This window comes from Corvus hawaiiensis, chromosome 1 (genome assembly GCF_020740725.1).
Source record: "Corvus hawaiiensis isolate bCorHaw1 chromosome 1, bCorHaw1.pri.cur, whole genome shotgun sequence".
In the NCBI taxonomy this organism is placed as follows: domain Eukaryota; kingdom Metazoa; phylum Chordata; class Aves; order Passeriformes; family Corvidae; genus Corvus; species Corvus hawaiiensis.
The window spans coordinates 4,425,594-4,443,644 of NC_063213.1; the positions used below are offsets into that span (position 1 = coordinate 4,425,594).

At 50.0% G+C, this 18,051-nt stretch overlaps 1 protein-coding gene across 5 annotated transcripts in view; it reads right to left on the bottom strand.

Moving 5' to 3' along the window:
- Nucleotides 1-225: 225 nt before the first annotated feature.
- Nucleotides 226-18,051, bottom strand: part of LOC125331517 (mitogen-activated protein kinase kinase kinase 3-like) — a 75,961-nt gene continuing 58,135 nt past the window's right edge. For all 5 annotated transcript variants that reach the window (XM_048315723.1, XM_048315963.1, XM_048315642.1 and 2 more), the window contains 10 exons: nt 17,606-17,739; nt 14,929-15,002; nt 12,726-12,793; nt 10,786-10,878; nt 9,660-9,854; nt 8,682-8,830; nt 7,962-8,093; nt 4,942-5,071; nt 4,226-4,403; nt 226-2,988 (listed from right to left, as the gene is read on the bottom strand). In XM_048315723.1, coding sequence (XP_048171680.1) covers nt 2,760-2,988; nt 4,226-4,403; nt 4,942-5,071; nt 7,962-8,093; nt 8,682-8,830; nt 9,660-9,854; nt 10,786-10,878; nt 12,726-12,793; nt 14,929-15,002; nt 17,606-17,739 — 1,382 coding nt within the window. In that variant the 3' untranslated portion in view covers nt 226-2,759. The remainder of the gene's footprint in view (nt 2,989-4,225; nt 4,404-4,941; nt 5,072-7,961; nt 8,094-8,681; nt 8,831-9,659; nt 9,855-10,785; nt 10,879-12,725; nt 12,794-14,928; nt 15,003-17,605; nt 17,740-18,051) is intronic.

The following is an 18,051-nucleotide window of genomic DNA, read 5'->3' on the forward strand; positions in this document are numbered from 1 at the left end:
GTTCACCACTAAACCACATCCCCAAATGCCACATCCACATGCCTTTTGAGCGCTTCCAGGGATGGTGACTCCACCACTTTCCTGGACAGCCTGTTCCAATGTCCTGCTCCAGTCCACCCCCCAAAAAGGAATTCATTTCTCCATGGATACGCGGCAGTGTGCAGGGAAAGCCGCACGGCCCGCTACAGGCAAAATAAAATAAAAACAAACTGAACAAACAGAAAATGACTTTACATAACAGAATAATTCCATTCACTTCTCCTAGTTCCATTCTGTACATCAGAATACTGCAAGGGTTTTACAAGCCAGAAAGGCAAAGGCACCTGAGGAGTGTCTCGCACTCACACTCACACACACACACACGAGCCACATCCATCCATGGGAGGATTTAGGTGGTATGAAGCCCCTGAGAGCATTTTGGGGCAGCCAGGAGCCCCCTTTGGCTCTCAAGTCTTTGCAAAGAAGGAAAACACCCACCCACCACTGAAAGGCTGAGAAAACCCAAACCAGATTCAATGAAAGAAGAGAAAACAGCATAAAAATGGTTTTGATTTTTTTTTTTTTTTTAAGCTTTGGTGAACACACACTTTGTTACCCTCTTCTGCCAAACCCATTCCCAGACAACATTGATTTTTTTTTTTTTTCCCTTGTGTTTGCTTCCATCCATCCCGTAGTACTGACCAGACTGATGGATTTGGTCCTATTCACAGAATAAAATTCTTCATTCCCCTCAGCAAAAGGAGACTTTTTTCCCCTCCCCATGGGGAGCTGCTCATCACCACCATGGCTGACTGACACACAACCCCTGGTGCTGCTCCACCAGATCCCAACTTCCCTGGATCCCGGCTTGGGCAGTAACCAGCCCCTGTAGCTTTCAGGCAAATTTATAGGGAATTCTTTTAGGTATTTATTTTAATTTGCTCTCATACTCACAGTGTTTATTTTTTTAAAAACTGAAGTAATTCTTAAAATCATGAAATCTTCGAATGGTTTGGGTTGGCAGGAACCTTAGAGCTCACCTCATTCCAACCCCTTGTCATGGGCAGGGACACTTTACCAGACCAGGTTGCTTCAAGCAATATCCAACCTTGACCCTGAATGTTTCCAGAAATGGGACATCCACAGCTACTCTGGGCAACCTCCTAAACCTTGCTTCTCTGTTCAGAGCTGAGGACACGGACACGCTCCCACCGCCACACCAGCGGTGCAAAGTCTTGATCTCTTCCTCATGGAAGAATTCAAGGATGTGTTCACACAAACAACCAATTCTTCACTTTCCTCTTAAGTCTAAGCAACACTTTTCATTTTCACTGAAAACCAGCATTATAATAAACCTGTGTCTGACACACTGGCCTGAGGACGGAACCTCCTGGTAACTGCTTTTTTAACCCTTTGCTGAGTCGGTGGAAACAGCTAATGCAGCAGAGAAGGGGGAGGTGGGATGGTGCAACTAATTTATCCAAAACCCCCCAAGGTCTGATTGATTAATTAATTAACTAGCTTCCAGGGACTCTGTGCATACTTCCTGCCCAGGTTTTCCAGTGGGGTAGTGCTGGTCAGAGACTGTAGTCCAGCTCTACTTTTGACTGGCCCATTTTCTCCTACAACTTCAAGCCTACTGCAGGAAGAAATCTGCTTCCAGCAGCCCTCAACTGCTGCAGCTCCACTCTCCCAGTCTGAGGCTCCACGGTCCTGCAGCTGTTCCCTTCAGCACCACCATGGAAGTGATGCTCCCCTTCCCTGTACCTGAGAATGGCTCACAAGGCACAGAGGAGGAGGCACCAGTCCTCTCTGCCTAATTTTAGGCACTCTTTTGGGTTTTACAGAGACCCACTGGGCTCTCCCTGCAGCTTCACCTCCAGAACACGATGGCATCTCTCCAGCCCCAGCGCAGCAGCACAGGCACGGCTCAGCAGAACTGTGGCTGTGAGCAGAGCCGTCCTTGCTGAGGTTCCCTTCAGCTCACACCTGAATCCCAATGGCTCCCAACACAACCTGGCTGCTGCTCAGCCCTGCCATCGACAGCATTTAAACACCACCATCATCATTTGACCATTCCTCAGCCCGTGGCAGGGGTCCCGGGCATCCGTCCGCGGGTGTACCTGGCACAGACCTCCTGCACCCCGAGAAGACCCCCTTGTTCCCAGACTCACACACGCACACACACACACACACCAAGGCAAAGTCAACACGGCTGCTGCATCCTCACACCAGATCCGAGCCGAGCATCACTCCTTGATTGTAACCGCGTAAGGCACAGGACAGTGTGAAACGCCGCCCCGCCGGAGCCGCCAGCTGCTCCAGCGGGGGTGGTCCCCTTGTGAACGGGGACGCCCAGGTCCCCCCGACTCTGTGGTCTGAGGATCATCTCCTCCGGCTTGGCTGAAGGCCCTGTCTGTTCCTCTGCGAAAGGTGGTGATGGCCACTGAACATCCGATTCCCCCACCGGTCCCGGGGATGCTGCCAGCACCGCCGCCGCGCTGGGGGGGACATTTCCCGCTTGCCACACTTCCCCCCAGAGAGCAGTTCCATGGCGAGGGGGACGGCCCCGGTACCGCTGGCGGCAGGGAGGTTACGTGGTCCGGCACCCGCACGGAAATCCCTCGCTCTGAATTCCCGGCGCCAACAGTCCCAAGCGCAGCTTGAAAATCCAACAACGCGGCAGGGGCCGAGGAGCAACGAGCGAGAAGGGACTGTCAGGACAGCCCTGGGTGAGGTCCGACCCTCCTGCCAGTGCTTCCCATCCCCGCTGCCAGGGCTCAGAGCCCGCAGTTGACGAAGGGGTGTCTCAGCAGGTCCTCGGCCGTCGGCCTCCGCTTCTCCTCCACGAAGATCTGCTTGAGGAAGTTGCGGCAGGAGCTGGAGACGCCGTCGGGGAGCTGGGGGTTGGTCGGCTGCGTGGCGATTTTAAAAATCGCCGCCATGGCCTCAAACTCTGCCCAGGGTGGTTTCTCCGTTAACATCTCCACCACGGTGCAGGCCACGCTCCTGCAACAATGCCAAGCACAGGGTGAGGGACTGGGGCGGTGGCCCTGCAGTTCGAGTTTAATCAGCTCTGGGATTGCACCTGCCTAAAGGGACTGTGCAGGGAGCAAACCTGCAGGAGACGGGCACATGTCCCTTGTATGCCCAGTCCCCTGAAGCTCCCTGGGCACACAGGTCCTTGGCACTGGACTTTCCACTCCCATAGCAGGAGTGAACACAGAAGCCTTGCTTTAATTAAAGCTGGTGGCTTTTCTGCCTACCTTAAGTGGCAGATGCTAAGTCTCTTAAAAGCTCACTGGAGCATCCCCTAAAGGGAAACCCAAGCACAGGTTCAGACAGCACAGTTTCAGCAATAGCATGTAGTTCCCTAGGAAGCTGAGAGAGAATGAAACATGTTTGCCTACATCCAACTTAATCTGGGAAGGAACACGTGGGATGAGCAGCAAAGAGCCCAAGAGGTTTCCCTAGGCTTGCTCAAGAGTCCTGGTCTTGGCAGAGATATTCTGCCACCTCCATTCATAATTGATCCTAAAAAGTTAAACCACATTCCCCTCCCATCAGCCAGAGCAGGTGGTGCAGGGTACATGGACACCTGCTAAGGACTTTCTGGTTTTCCCACCCAAAGAGGGTTCTCTTGGAAGGATTATTTTTTGTTGACCCTCTTTGCTTGGGCACCCAATGGAAAGCACACTGTGAAGATAGTGCTTCCTCCTCATATACTGGGAAGATTAGTAGTGTTACCCCAACTCTTCCAGGCTCCATCTGTCATCCTCCACAGATCAAAACATTCACAAGCAGCCAATGATTTTGGTTGTCTTTGTGCCTGAGCCACATGCAAACATCCAGCAGCAGATTTGGGAAAGCCATTGAAGATCCTCTGAGCTGGGCTTAAGTGAACCCAAAGTCAGGGCCAACAAAACTCAACAGCTCTTTTAGTGACCTTTTTTGTCAACCTGCTTTCCAGAATTAAAAAGCAGTTATGGGGATGAGCTGGACGTGAGACTCACCCAAGACAAGAGCTTCCAAAAGCAAGCTGTGATTCTGAGTGCTCCTGTTATAGGAATTTAGCTACAACACATTCCCTCTGGATATCTGCACAGTTGATCCTACCATGTATCTCCTATTTTCCATCCTTTGCACTGCTTCCTACTACTAGCTACACCCGTTGCTCCCATTACAGCCTCCCAAAAGGATTGTTTGATTTAAGTAGCAGTGGTGGGGTTTTTACTGCGTTCCTTACCACACATCAGCTTTCCTTCCATAGCCCTCTCCACTGATAACCTCCGGGCTCATCCAGTATGGTGTTCCCGTGACAGATTTAATCCCTGTTCCAGACATGCAGATGGTCTGGATGCGTTTGCTGGCCCCAAAATCTCCAAGTTTCACATTTCCAGCAGAATCTCTCAGAATATTGGCACCTGGGGTAAAAAGCAAAGACAAGACCCCCAAGAGATGAAGCAGCAACCTGAAGTGAGGAGAGCAGGAAGGGCACAGGCAAAGAGCCCGGCAGGAGGGAGCCCAAAGGGCTGTGGTGGGTTGGACTCCGCATAAATCCTTCTCTCCTAAGGCAGCTGCTCTCCCAGAGGGTTGACTCCCACCAGCATCCCCTCACTCAGCAGGTTTCCCAAAAATGAGCAGTGCATGGGGGCCAACAGATCATCCTGCCCACCCACAGACAGCAGGAAGGAGCCTCAGTCCTTGGCTGTGTTACACCAGGTTTTCAGACATGTAAGGGCAGTTAACAATAATCCCTTGAGAGAGAAGACAGCACAAAATTTTGGTTTCAGCTGCTTGCTCAAGATTTTCATGGTTCAAGCTGGTGAAGGGCAGGGGCAGAAATACTTCAAATAGCAGATCCCAGTGCTGTGCTGAGCACAAGGATCTGTGCTGGGGCAGGGGGAGGCTGGGCTGAACAAACATGAGCTAACAAGGAGCTTCCCTGTACTACCCACTCACCTTTAATATCCCTGTGGACAATCATATTGCTGTGTAGGTAGAAGACTCCCTGCAGGATCTGCCTGGTGTACTTCCGTGTGACATTCTCGGTCAGAGCACCATAAGCTTTTAGCTGGTCCTTTATTGAGCCCTGTTGCACAGAAACAACACACACCAACCCTAAGGACCAGAGGAACCATCACGTCACAGGAACTTCTTAAACCTTCCTGACCACTCTATTTTCCAGCTCAGAAAACCCCAAACCCTTCTTTGTAGAAACAGCAAAAATCCACTAAGTGCTGAACAGACTGAAGACTTGTCCTCGTGTCCCAGGTCCCTGGGGAGATGAAGGAATGGTTTGGTGTCTGTCAGAGCTTCCTCCTGCCAACACCACAGACCTTTTTCCCCCTCTAGTGGCTGGAGGGGTGTCAGCGACAGCTCGTGGAGAAGGACCAAACTGATGAGGAATTCCAACTCAAATGAGAGTATCAACTCGATTAATTAGACTCATAGAATCTTTACGGTTGGAAAAAACCTCTGAGACCATCCATTCCAATCATTAACCCAGCACTGCCAGGCCCACCACTAAACCGTGTGGTTTTGAGCATTTCCAGTGATGGTGATTCCACCACTTCCCTGAGCAGCCTGTTCTGATGCTTGACAACCCTTTCAGTGAAGAAATTGTTCCAGTCTAAATCTCTGCGGGTGCAACTTGAGGCCATGTCCTCTTTTCCTATCACTTGTTACCTGGGAGAAAAGAGCAACTCCCACCTGTCTACAATCTGCTTTCAGGGAGTTGTAGGGAGCCAGTTCTTCAGGGCCAAGATAATGAGTCTTTGAAAGCCTCCTCCCAAAACTTTGCACAGCAAGGAGCACCTCCAGCCACGAGGGACAGCCAGCCCCACGAGGGCCTGCTCCAACAAGACCACCCATTTGCAAGTCCTTGAATTTCTGACCCAGGCATGCAGGCTCAAACTGGTTTGACTGTATTGATCAAAGAGGAAATGAAGCAGGGGTGAAGACATTTATCATTCTCCTGGTTTCAGCTGTATTTTCAGGCTACTTGGAAATTGATGTGTCTCACTGTGCCAGAGCTGGGTTTTAGCAGGGGTGAACCAGAGGCAGATTTGGGGTTCACACTCAGCTCTTACCTCCAGTATTCAAAGTTAGCTGGGAAGTGGGAGGGGAAACTCATCCTGTTTCTGCCTATCCTGCAGCTCCAGGGTTGACCCAAGATTGCCAGTCCTGTTCTGGGAATAGCGGCTGCTCTGCTCCAAGCCAGCCCATCAAACTCTATTAGCTTTTCCACATCCACCCATCTCTGCTGCAGCTCTGCCCAGCTACTGTTTTGGCTTCTTTTGAGGCTGGTGGTGATCCTGTGGATAAGCCTCTCCTTTTCCTTTCTGAGCACTGCTGAAGCAACCTGAGATGCTCTAAATGACCCCCTCGTACAATTTGTATGCAGGGTATGCTCCCTCGCCACCACCAAAATAGATTTCTTATCCTGCCCCTGCTCACCCTGATGAGGGGACATCAAACAAAGAAGGGGAAACAGGTTCCTTGAGGCCTGTGGTCAAATGGACCATTCTGTTTTCCAAGCACAGATAAAAAAAATAATCTATGGGGAGGACAGAAACTACAGAGTCAGCTATTAAATGGGTGCCATCATAAGAATGGCAGGCTAAGGGTGCACCCAAACTTGGCCCTGTGAAGATTTTACCAAGCTGACTGTCCTAAACTGGAAGCCTGGCCAGACCCAGCTTTGCAGAGGTGCTGTCCTGCAAAGTTTGGGAACTCCCTCACTTCCACTGGCCTTGGAAACCAGAGCCCTGAGCTGCTTTTGTGAAATGAGCTGTTGTTGCAGCAGCAAGTCAATCTGTATTTGGTCAGAGCTCGGCTTTATCATTTAAAAAAACAAACACTGAATTTCCAGCCCTGCTGGACACTGCCCCAGCATCAAATGCTGGTTTCCTGGCTGCTAACAAACATTGGCATGCCGTGGAATAAGCAGCAAGGCGATTGCTGCAATTCCTGGGATTTACTCCTCTGGGTCCATGCCTTGTGGAAGGGCCTGAAGGTGAGATGCCCACAGGGATAGAGGGAGGACAGGGCTTGGAAGGGACTCAGAGGCATGGAAGTCCACCTGATCACTCACATGCAGGAGATGTTCGGAGAGCCTCTGGCATCTTTACTAACAACCAAAATTATTTGCAACCAGATGACTTAATTGTCCCTTCTGACCTTACAAATCTCTGTATAAACAAGGGTTTATTCTCCAACACTCTGGGGAAAAGATCCAGCTGGACAGGAGGGACTTGGGAGAACAGATCCTCCAGCAATGTAAATACCATTATGCTGTTTTACACCATCAGTCTAATAGCTGATGTAATTCACAAGCTCCCAAACACAAAGAGATGCTCAACTCATCCGTGTACATTCCCCAGTCCCTGCTTAAACTCCCTCAAAACATTCTGATCTTTTTCCCCATGGCTATTTCATCCTGTATCAGCAAAGCCACAAATTGAAGCCACTCCTGCACAAGAGGATAACACTGCCCACGAAAAGCTCTGTCCTCAACAGAGAGCTCTAAGTGAGTAACACTGCTTTTAATACACATGTGCTGAAAGGCACAAATAATTGGTGACAGCTGTGGGTGGACAGTTGCACTATTAGCTTTTCCTGCAGGGATTTGCAGTAAATACTTAAGGATGGGCTCAGGCCACAGTGTTTGGAGCAGGATCTGGATCACGTCCTACATTCACCAAGCTCAGATTCCAGACTATGAACACACCCTGCTTCAGGATTCAAACCTAAAACCTGCCTGCAAGGCTTTTCATTTCACCCAGTGCATGTTGAGGGGCTTCACCATGACATCTGACTCACATCCTACGCTTTCCCAAGCCTTAGGGATGCATCCACTGCTTTGGTTTAGTTCATCAGCTGTACAGCAGCTCAGCTGGATTCAAATTTCACCAAAGCCCAGGACACTCTAAATCTGTTTTCTGCCACTCAGGAAAGTCTCTAGCAGGAACCACACTTACCCCTGGCATGTATTCCACAAAGATAGACAGTTTCTTCTCCTCAGGATCCCGCAGGCACCCGTAGTACTGCACAATCCTGTCGTGACGGAGAGTCTTCAACAGCTGAATCTCACATTCTAAAGCATTCACCTCCTGTAACAACACAGACAGGCTTCCTGATGAACGGGAATGCTGTCTTTGGGAATATGATATAAACACTGCTCCATGCTGAGCATGATTTTTGTAGCAGCTGTGAAGCTGCCCATGAATACATTGGCCACACGAGGCTCAGGAAGGAGGACCACTGCCCTAAGAGAAAGGCAAGGAGAAAGACAGGGCTTGTCTTTGGGACAAGTTCACTTATTATTACTTGTGTTTAAGGAGTTTTTCTGGAGTTTTTTTTATTTATGGCTTTCCTATTCTGGAAAGGTGACAGTGAAGTCACTGCCCACAGTGGGGAGAAGGTGAAGGGAGCAAGGAGGACAAAATTAAGGAAGATCAGACAGACCTGCAAGAGATGATACCTGAGACAGAGCAGGCCAATGTGACCAAGGAACTGGGAGGCAGAGAAGTCACCACAGAGCTCTGAGTAGTGCCACAAGCCATTCAGGACTACTCCAGAGAGGGAAAACAACACCCTGTCTCCACACAGTGCCTTCCAGGGACATGGACACCTCCACCCTCAGCCCCCAGCCCACAGTTCCCCAAGGAGCCTCAGAACAGCCCTGCCCTTGTACTCACTTTACTTGTCTCCTGGCTGTCAGGGTCGAAAGGCACCTGCTTCACCGACAGCTCCCGCCCAGTGTCAGCATCATAGCAGAGATAAACTTCCCCAAAAGCTCCTCTTCCCAGCAGCTTCCCCAGCCTCCAGTTCACAGGTGCCTGCAGAGCTACAGGAGAGAGCAGAGGGTTGAGAGAAGAGCACAGCAGGGAGACTTCAGCATCAGGGTCCAGCTGACCCTACAGAGTGCAGGGCAGTCAGCAAGCCACTCTCTCCCAGAGGCAGCAGGACAAACCAGTTTTAACTGCACTGGTGCTATTGGTGTGGGGGGAATGTCTCCCAGTCTGCATTAGCATAAAGCAGAAACAAATACCAGAAAAGTCCTATTTCATTAAGAGTCTTTCCTCTAAAAACTCTTTTCTTAGCCAATGTTGGAATTTCCCTTCTGCTGTGGGAGTGTTTAGCGGGATACAGGATGGCTGAGCAGCAGCCCAGGCAGGGACCAGTAAGGAGTCATTCCTAGGATGTTATCCATCACTAAACAGGCCCAAAACGCACCAGCTTCGCCATCATGGGCAGCTGTGCAATAGCAGAGGAGCTTGCAACACCATCTTTGGGTGCTGGGGTGACAGCAATGTCAGCCAAGAACAGAAACTCTGGATGCATTTGCTCCCATGTCCCAAGTCTTCCGGGAAGCTTCTGCTGTGTGACCACACTGACAGTCCAACACACAAGCAATCATCTGCAACCCAGCAAGTGCTGCACACCAGCTGACCCCACACAGCTCTCAGCCCAAGGCCAAGGTAAGACACAGGGTATTGTACTACACCTTTCTCATGAAACAGAAGCTGGTGCAATGTGCCTCATGTTGGGGGGCAAAGCTCACCCACGGCTGGCTCAGCTGATGCCCAGTAACTCAGCAGGTCACAGTAACTCAATTTTGTGCTAAACCCCAGCTCTACTGAGAGCTCAGGCACTTGGGGCTGTGGTTCACTCACAGTTCCTGGCTTTCGTAGGGGAGGTGCTGAAGACCTGCAGACCCTTTTCACAATTGTTCCAACACTTGGGCCTGTACTCGTCGTACTGCAAGGTGCTGAGCTTGCTGTCCCCAGTGAAGCTCTTGGTTCTGCTGGAAGGGACGAGCTGAAACAGGTTCTCCTGTGGGAAGTAACTCCTGGGGAAAGTCCTCCGGCCTGTAGGGGAAAAAGGGGGAAAGTTACAGCCACAACACATGGACCAGCTTGGATCCACCTGTCACCGCCTTCTCACGTCACTACCCAGATCCTCACCTCTTCAAATTAAACAAAGCAAGTATAATGAAACTGCAGCAGAACCCTGTGAAGATTTTAAATTCAATTTAAGAGTTGATAACAGCAGGCATTACATCTAATGTAGATGTTTCCAGAGGGGTTTGCAACAGTTTAATTACATCAGGGGGCTTGTTGGTTGTTAATCACAATTAAACACTCAACAGGCAGGGATTTACATTGCAAATTATCCCTGCCATCCCCTAAGTCCACATGCAAATGACCACACAGCAGGGCCAGACCTGCTTTCTCAGGGGTGTCAGTGAGATGAAGCTCATTCTGGAAAGCTCAGTATGCTCTCTGCACGTCCTCAGTACATTTTCCCCAAGGGAATTTTTGCCTCCCACCATTTTCAGTTTCATACAGTGGAAGAATGAGCAGGAAAACAGTGATGGAGTGGGCCCCAAAGCTCAGAGCTCACCAGTTTAAAACAGAGAAGCAAACAGATACTGCTACCCTGAAATTGCTTGGGGATTTCCTACAGCTCTGTGAGAAGCCTGCTGTAAAGGTCACAAAAAGCATCCTCAAAAGAAAGCAATTTAGGGGAATAGAAAGGTTGATACTGCCAGGGATGAGAAATGCCAATCATCCCCACAGCTAAATTAAAAGAGGAGGTGTAAGCAGAGGACAGGCTGTAGATGCTCAGCACTTCCCAAGAGCACAGCTGCAAAGTCTCATAGAGAATGCCCTTCAGAATACACAAGGGAATCCCAGATTACTTGGTGGTCCCTCCCTTTGCCAGAAACCTCTCCTTCCCAAGTCTTTCCAGTCCCAGGCATGGTCACAAGCCATCAAGGACTGATCACCATTTCCTTACCGTCACTGTAGTCCTTGCGACTTTGGGAGAGATGGTACTGCCTTGGGAACGTCCCACCTTTCCCAAACCTCTCACAGAATGGGATGTCAAAATCTGGCAGGAGGAAAGAAGACACAGGTATTTCTGAGATCAGCTCAGTACCAAATGCCCAGAGTGTTTCTTATGGGAAACACTGAGTTAGAGGCAGGAAGGAGGTGACAAGGTGTTCATTTACACAACCCTGTATTCCCCAAGGCTCCCTCTGAAATCTGCCCACAGTCACAAACTCCTCAGTGGAAAATCAAGGTTAAACACACTGCCCTTGGTGCCCCCAAAAGCAGAGGAACTGCTGATTTTATGGACCCTGGCCCACAGTGTTGAAGTGCAAGGCAGAGGATTAACACAGACCATGCCTGGTTTCCAAGGCAGAGCACTAAAATATCTTATTTGCACATGGAAAACGCAAAAATCAGCATGGAAACAAAACTGCCAGGCAGGGTCAGGCCTTGATACATCTACTCCAAAACCTTTGCCCTGATACCAGCTATTTCCAGGGCAATGCAAAACCCAGCACTTGACTAACACCAGATGGTATCTCCCCGCTCTTTCTTCTCAGATGTGACTCCTCCCCTCTGAAAACCAATTTAGACCCCCAGAGCTCCAAACTTTTATATTTATTTGCTTAAATGCTAGAAAGATAGAATATACAGGAGGGATTAAAGATCATCAGAGTTCAGACACTGGATGATGAGAGAGATGGATGGACACGCAAGATAAGGACATTTTTTTTAATAAAAACCACAGCACAGGAAGCCATTGCTGGTAGTACCAAATAACTTGAGATTAAAATATCTGTCATTCCACCCCCTTCTTTCACCTGCTGTTTTTCCTCCATCCAATTCTAATGACACAGCCCCTTCTGACTGTTTGTTTGCCTTAGCCCGGGGCCAGCAGCCGCTCCTCAGAGGCCGCTCCTGGCCTCTGCTGCACTTCGGTGTGATTGCCAAAAAGAGCACATAATGGCTGAAATATGGCCAGCAAGAGGAGCAACAAGGACAGGGCAAGAGGTTCTCAGTGAGCCACGTGTGAGCGACAGTGCCCAGAGGTGTCTCAGAGCAAAGTGCCACGGGGGGAGCACTAAAACCTTCAGCAACGAGGGCTGACTGCAGCTTCATCTCTGCAGCTCAATCTAGAAACCCTGCCTCAGGCCAGCAATGAGTTATCCTGCCACAGGCTGGTTGCCATTTGCTCATTTTTAATAGTGCAAGTCATTACAATATTACAGAGTTTCCATTATTTAACCAGCTGGATGTTTATAAGTGATTAAGCAGTAACCTATGATCTGTGCAAGCACCAATACCACTTCTCTCACAGCATTTGCACTATTGCAGATTCATACAAGTGGAAGAGGTATAACTCCCTAGAGAGCTGGGGTTTGCTATGTAGGGAGTCAAGATCCTGAAGGGGCAACTCCCAGATAGTAAGAGAGACAAAATCTGATCCTACAAGGCTGTTCCCAGCTTCTCAGCACCTTGCAGTTGTCAGCAAACACAAGAGCATGGCCCCCTCAGCAACATCTACCAACACAGATCTCTCGACAGCTTTTTACTTGCTTGCATCCATCCACCTCAGGGCCCCAGCTGCCCAGTTTGGACTGTTGCTGCTGTCACTTGATTCCCAAATCAGGCCTAAAGGTTCTTCAGTGCTACCACTATTGCTGCAGCGTCAAGAAGGGTTAATGAAGACAAGAGCAGCCCTGCTTGTGTTCGATGCGCTGGGCTTTTTGATTTTAGAGAACATTCCTGTTTGATCATTGCAGGGTCAATTCTGAAGTATCACCTAAGCCATGGAGCTGGTTTGCTTGATTGCTTTTAATTACTTTTCATGCAGTGCCATCTCTCTAATAGTCTTTATCCAGCCTCTTTACTACATAGCAAATGCAAACCACCAAGAGTGCTTACCCATGCAATCAAGACTGTCTTTGGGATGGCTCTTCCTTCCAGGAACAGGGGTTTGGGGAAAGGGAGGGCTGTAAAGGGATGAAAAAAAAAAGAAGGATTCATTTATGATATCAGAAAGGCTATTAATAGACATGGGAAAGGACAGGAGAAACCACTGATCACTGAGCCCCCATCCTCATCCTGCACAAGAATGAAGATTGTTTTTTTGGCTGGATCACAGCTTGTTCCTGTGGCAAACAAAGGGGATGCTGCAAAACCTGCAGTCACCAGGCTGAAATGAAACAGCCAAAGATCATCACCCCTGTGCACAAGGCAGCACAGAAGGAGGGCTGCAGGTTCCTTTTCCCTCAACTTCAGGGGTTCAACCACACACCTCTGCTTTCCATGAACATCGTTCAGCTGCTGCAGATGCACCAGAGTCCTTCAGTCATGCTCAGTTCATGCAGGATTCCCTTTTCTCCAACATCACCTCCCACCTTCCTCACACAGAGACTGCATCACCTCTGGGAACATGCAGCCTCCCCAGGAGACCAGGAGGGAGAGCGTGGGACTGGTGCCTCAAGGCTCAAGGTCTTTAAACTACAGTGAGAGGATGAAAAAACACTGCAAGGAGATTTCAGCAATCCCAATTTCACCCCAGACTCTTAAAGAGTGATCTGGCATGTTGGTTATCCACGCTCTCTTTTAACAATATGGGCACAGAGCAGAAATCTGCATTGCAAAGTGCTCTGAAACCTACTCACATCAAAGCTGATCACTGCTGTGGCAAAGAGGAGTTTGTGGTGCTGTTCCTAACCCTCAGCCTGGTCACTCGCTCTGTCCTCTTGGGCTGATGCCATCCCAAGCAACTGGCTGCAAAGCCTCTGCCACCTCTTTGCAGGAATAGCCCTACTTACGCCTCTTCCTTGGAATAGTACAGCCCTCCTTGTGCCTTTTCCAGCTCCTAGACCTATGACTGAACACATCTGCCTGCTTTGCACATGAAATCAGGCCATGCCACCTTCTCACAGAGAGCTAAAGGTGTAAAACTCTTCTCTCAGTTCACAGCAGAGTAACAACCAGCCTGTTGTTACTCTGTTCTTCCTGGCAAAATCTATGTAAAAGCAAAGCTGGGGCAGAGAGGTTGGGAACACAAGGAATCCAGCTTCGATATGGCCGTAACAATGAGCAAATACATCACAGGAAATTATTAAAAGCCACAAAAAGGAAATGGACCTCGATGCTGAGACAGATCCAAAGAGCACAGAGCTGCAAACCCGAAGCATGCTACACAATCAACCCAACGCAGGCCCGCTGGAACGCAGCCTTGGTGCTGTATGGCAACAGCAACAGCGGAAAAAAATAGAAAATCTTTGATGCAGATGGAAAAAAAAATAGACTGCTTCCCAAAAGGACACTGTGTCTTATCCACAGCTCACCCTGCACAGCAGCAAACATACGGTTTCTGTGCACGTGTGAGCTGGGACCGAGCTCAATGGCACCAGCCACTGAATCGCAGCCTGGGTTAGTACAGCGTGTCCCAGTTGCTTCCTGCTGAGTGGCTAAACTTAGTTACTGCTCATCTGGTGTCCTCAGCACCTTGACTGACACATCTGTGGCTGCTGGCACTGCACAGGGCCTGCTGAGTTTGCCAGTGATCGGTGGAGAGCAGACAGCGTGCCCAGGGAGGAGGAGGCATGGAGAGGCTGATGGAATATTGACCTGGTGACTGCAGAGAGCCAGAGGGGGAAGAGGTGCTGTGAGGGTGATGAGGCCCTGGCAGAGGTTGCCCAGAGAAGTTGTGGATGCCCATCCCTGGAAGTGTCCAAGGCCAGATTGGATGGGGCTCGGAGCAACCTGGTCTAGTGGAAGGTGTCCCTGCTCATGGCAGGGGAGTTGGAACTGGATGATCTTTAAGGTCCCTTCCAACCCAAACCATTGTGTGATTCTAGGAGAATTTTCATCTCAAAAGACAAAAAAGAAGACCTGGTCACACAAAGCCAGGCTGTCTTTGTCCAGCTCAGATTGCTGCAATTCAAATCATACCATTGCACAGACATCTGTTGCTAGGATCTGGTTTTCAGCGATAAAGATAAATTTGTTTTGCTCAGGTGCATCCTCATCCCAACAGAAACCTCAGGGGATGCCACTGATCTGGCTGTTCTCCCACTACGGAGCAGAGGCTGCAGTTCAGTTTGTGAACACGGTGACACACACAACTCACCTGTCCACAGACCTGTCCAGTGACTGGCAGCTCCCAGACAGCGAGTCATCAGGGCTGATGAAAGCTTCAAGCATCTGACAGAGAAAGAAAAGGGGAAACAATAAGACCATGCACTGTAGCTCTTCAAGCTCCAGAACTAGCAGACCTCTGCAGGGTCATCCACTTACTATGCCCTCCCTGCATTATTGCTCTTTCCAACTGCTATTTGCTGGTAGGAAAACTGAAGCAAAGATAATTAGCACCCTGATGTTCAAAGCGTGCGGAGAAGTCAATGAGATTCAAAGTGCTCAAAGTATTTGTGAGAAATAATAATACTACTACAAAAGGAAAATATGTATCAGGACACAAACGATGTGCCCAAGGCCAAGTGGATATTGTGTACCACAGCCAGGATTGCAAGCCCTGGACTCCTGACTTCCCGAGCTGCCCTGGCACACAAGCCCAGCCTTCCTCTCTGCTGATAAGCACAGCATCATCAGGGTTTTTGGCTGGAGGAACTGGCTTGGCTCTCACCAGCCCAGTGAGTCAAAAGCTGCATTTGTGTTGCTTCCTGGATGAGACATTGTACTGGCCAGGGTTATTTATAGCTGGTTAGTAACAATAGAGGGTTTGTATGGAGTGGTAAACCCTGGGGCTGTGTGGACTTCCACACGGAGCAGAGTCTGCTCCAGGCCACGCTGTGCTGCCACAGTGCCATGCTCCCTCCTGGCTATGGACACTCACCAACCCCTGCTCCACAGCTCATTCCTGGGAAAGCTCAGCGACGAGGGTTAAACACCACGTGGAGCCACACTCTGCTGGTTCACACATCGCTCCTCCTTCCCCAACAGCCTCCCTTTCCACAGGCTGTTCCTGTCAGCCCTCCCTCAGATGGTTCTCATAACAGCTCCTGCTGTTTTGGCCAGGCAGTCCCAACTGCAAAGTGCAATTTTTCTCTGCTTCCTAGTTTTTACCCCAAAACCTCCTCATTCAAAGTGCACTAGGCCAAAGAGCAGCAAGAACTCTGGTAGAATCCACTCCCCACTTCTGCCAGCCATGCCAGGTCTCTTCCAGCAGTAAATGCTGAAACAGACTCATTTCTCAAAAGCATAAAATTGGGAATTGGAGCATGCTCCATACTCAGCCTCTGCTCATCTGCCAGGCTGGTCTCAAGACCACAGTTACATCACAGGCTTGCACAGGGGCATTCCCCAAAAGGCAGCCAGCTCCAGCTTCTGAGTGGTTTTCCATGAGGCACTTATGGAAGCAGCAGTACAAGGACATTCTAAAGGCAAAGCCCATGTAGGAGAAAGCACAGCTGCTCAATGATGAAAACCAAAAAACCCCAAACCATTCCCCAAACCCCTTTTCCCTGCATTTCATTCACCAGCAAAGGGCTGCAGGCCACCCACAGCGTGATGCTGGGGAAAAGCAAGGAGAGCATCTGGGAACCTTCATCAGGAGCAGGCTTGGGGCTCTGAATTAATGGAGCTCCATAAACAGCCGGTGGAGCTGGGCTGATTTACACCCAAGGGGGTCATGGGGACCCTCCCCCTGTATGCACACACACACTTTGTCTTAATCCTCCCCAACATGTTTGGGAGGCATTTGAAAACAACAGAGAGCCAACTTTTGGCTGCAAGGAGCACATGATACATCTGCACTTTGACGCTGCCAAGACTCACCCGGAGTGACTTCTTATTTTATTAAGGGCTGTATAATAAACTGTTGAAAACACAACTTTGCCATGGAAACACTGGCACAGCCTGCATGCAAATGTGGAGCTAGTGGGTGCTTTTTGAGTGTAGGAAACGCACATCACCCCAGGGACATCCTTGGGGGCCAAGCACAGCAGCCTGATGGATTAAGCTTAGTCCCTTCCAGATGTCCCTCCATGTCCTTCCTGTAAACTCTGGATCTTAGTCCTATATTTCCAGGAGCTTTGCAAGAATGACATGTGCCCAGACAGCCCAGCTGACTTCACAGGATCTACACTAAGCTCTTCAGAGCTATAGATTGAGCAGAAATGCAAATGAAAAGGGAGGTATAAGCTGCTCCCACTCTGGTCCCTCAACACTGCACAGATTCCCTCCTCGTGGGTACCAAATTGACTGAAGGATGAGGTACTGCTCAGCACTGAGGAACTTGCTGCTCTTTTATTACTGAGGGACTGGGATATACAATCTCCTTATTAAGAAAGTTAAAAAATATATAAAATGGGGGAAAGACAGAGACACAAAACCACAGAGGCTGTGGGCAGAGCCAAGAACTGTAACTGGAGCTCAGGCAGAAACACCACATGGGAAGCAGCCAGAGCTGCTGATATCCCCGGGCTGTTGCAATCACAGGCAATCAGTTTCTTGGCACATTTCCTCGTGGTCCCGGGATCTGGGAATGCTGTGGCCACGAGGGCCTGGCAGCTGGTGCACATGTGTGCCCCAGATCTGTGTTGCTCCAGAGCTACCTGAGGTGCCGGGCACATTTGCCATCCCCACTGGAGCTGGCTCTCAGGGTTCCTGGAAATCAGGCCCAACTTTCCCAGGCATGTCAAGCCCGGGGGCACCCACTCCTGGAACAAGCTGGCCCGAGCCCCAAGCACAGGCACTGCTGGGGATTTAATGGTGGGAAGGGCTCTCACAGCTCAGCCTCCTCGCACCCAGCGCTGTCCCAGTTTCACCCACACCCCAGCCCCACTCACGTTCTGGTCCATGGTCTCGGGGATGAACTCGCCCTCGCTGTTGATGCTGGTGTAGGATCCCTGGCGGGCGATCTGCTGCTGCTCCTCGGGAACGCTCCCCGGCGGCGGAGAGCTCCGGCCGGTGTGCAGAGAGCCTAGGACAGGGACAGACACAGGTCAAGGACAGAACCTGCCAATCCGAATCCTTCCAGAAATGCTGTTCCAGTGATCCCAGAGATCTCCTGGAGATGCTGCTGGGTTGGAACTCGCGCGGATGGGAGTGGAGCTAGAGGTGCGATGCTGTTTATGGGCATCCTCCAAAGCTGTGGCAACAGGGAAAGTTTGTTACTGTAGCAGACCTGATCTTCAACACACCCCTGATCCTAAGAGTTGTCACTGTATCCAGGTGCCATGCCGGAAAGGAAAGAGCTCTGGAGTTCTGCTGTGGTACAATCAGTCCATCTCAA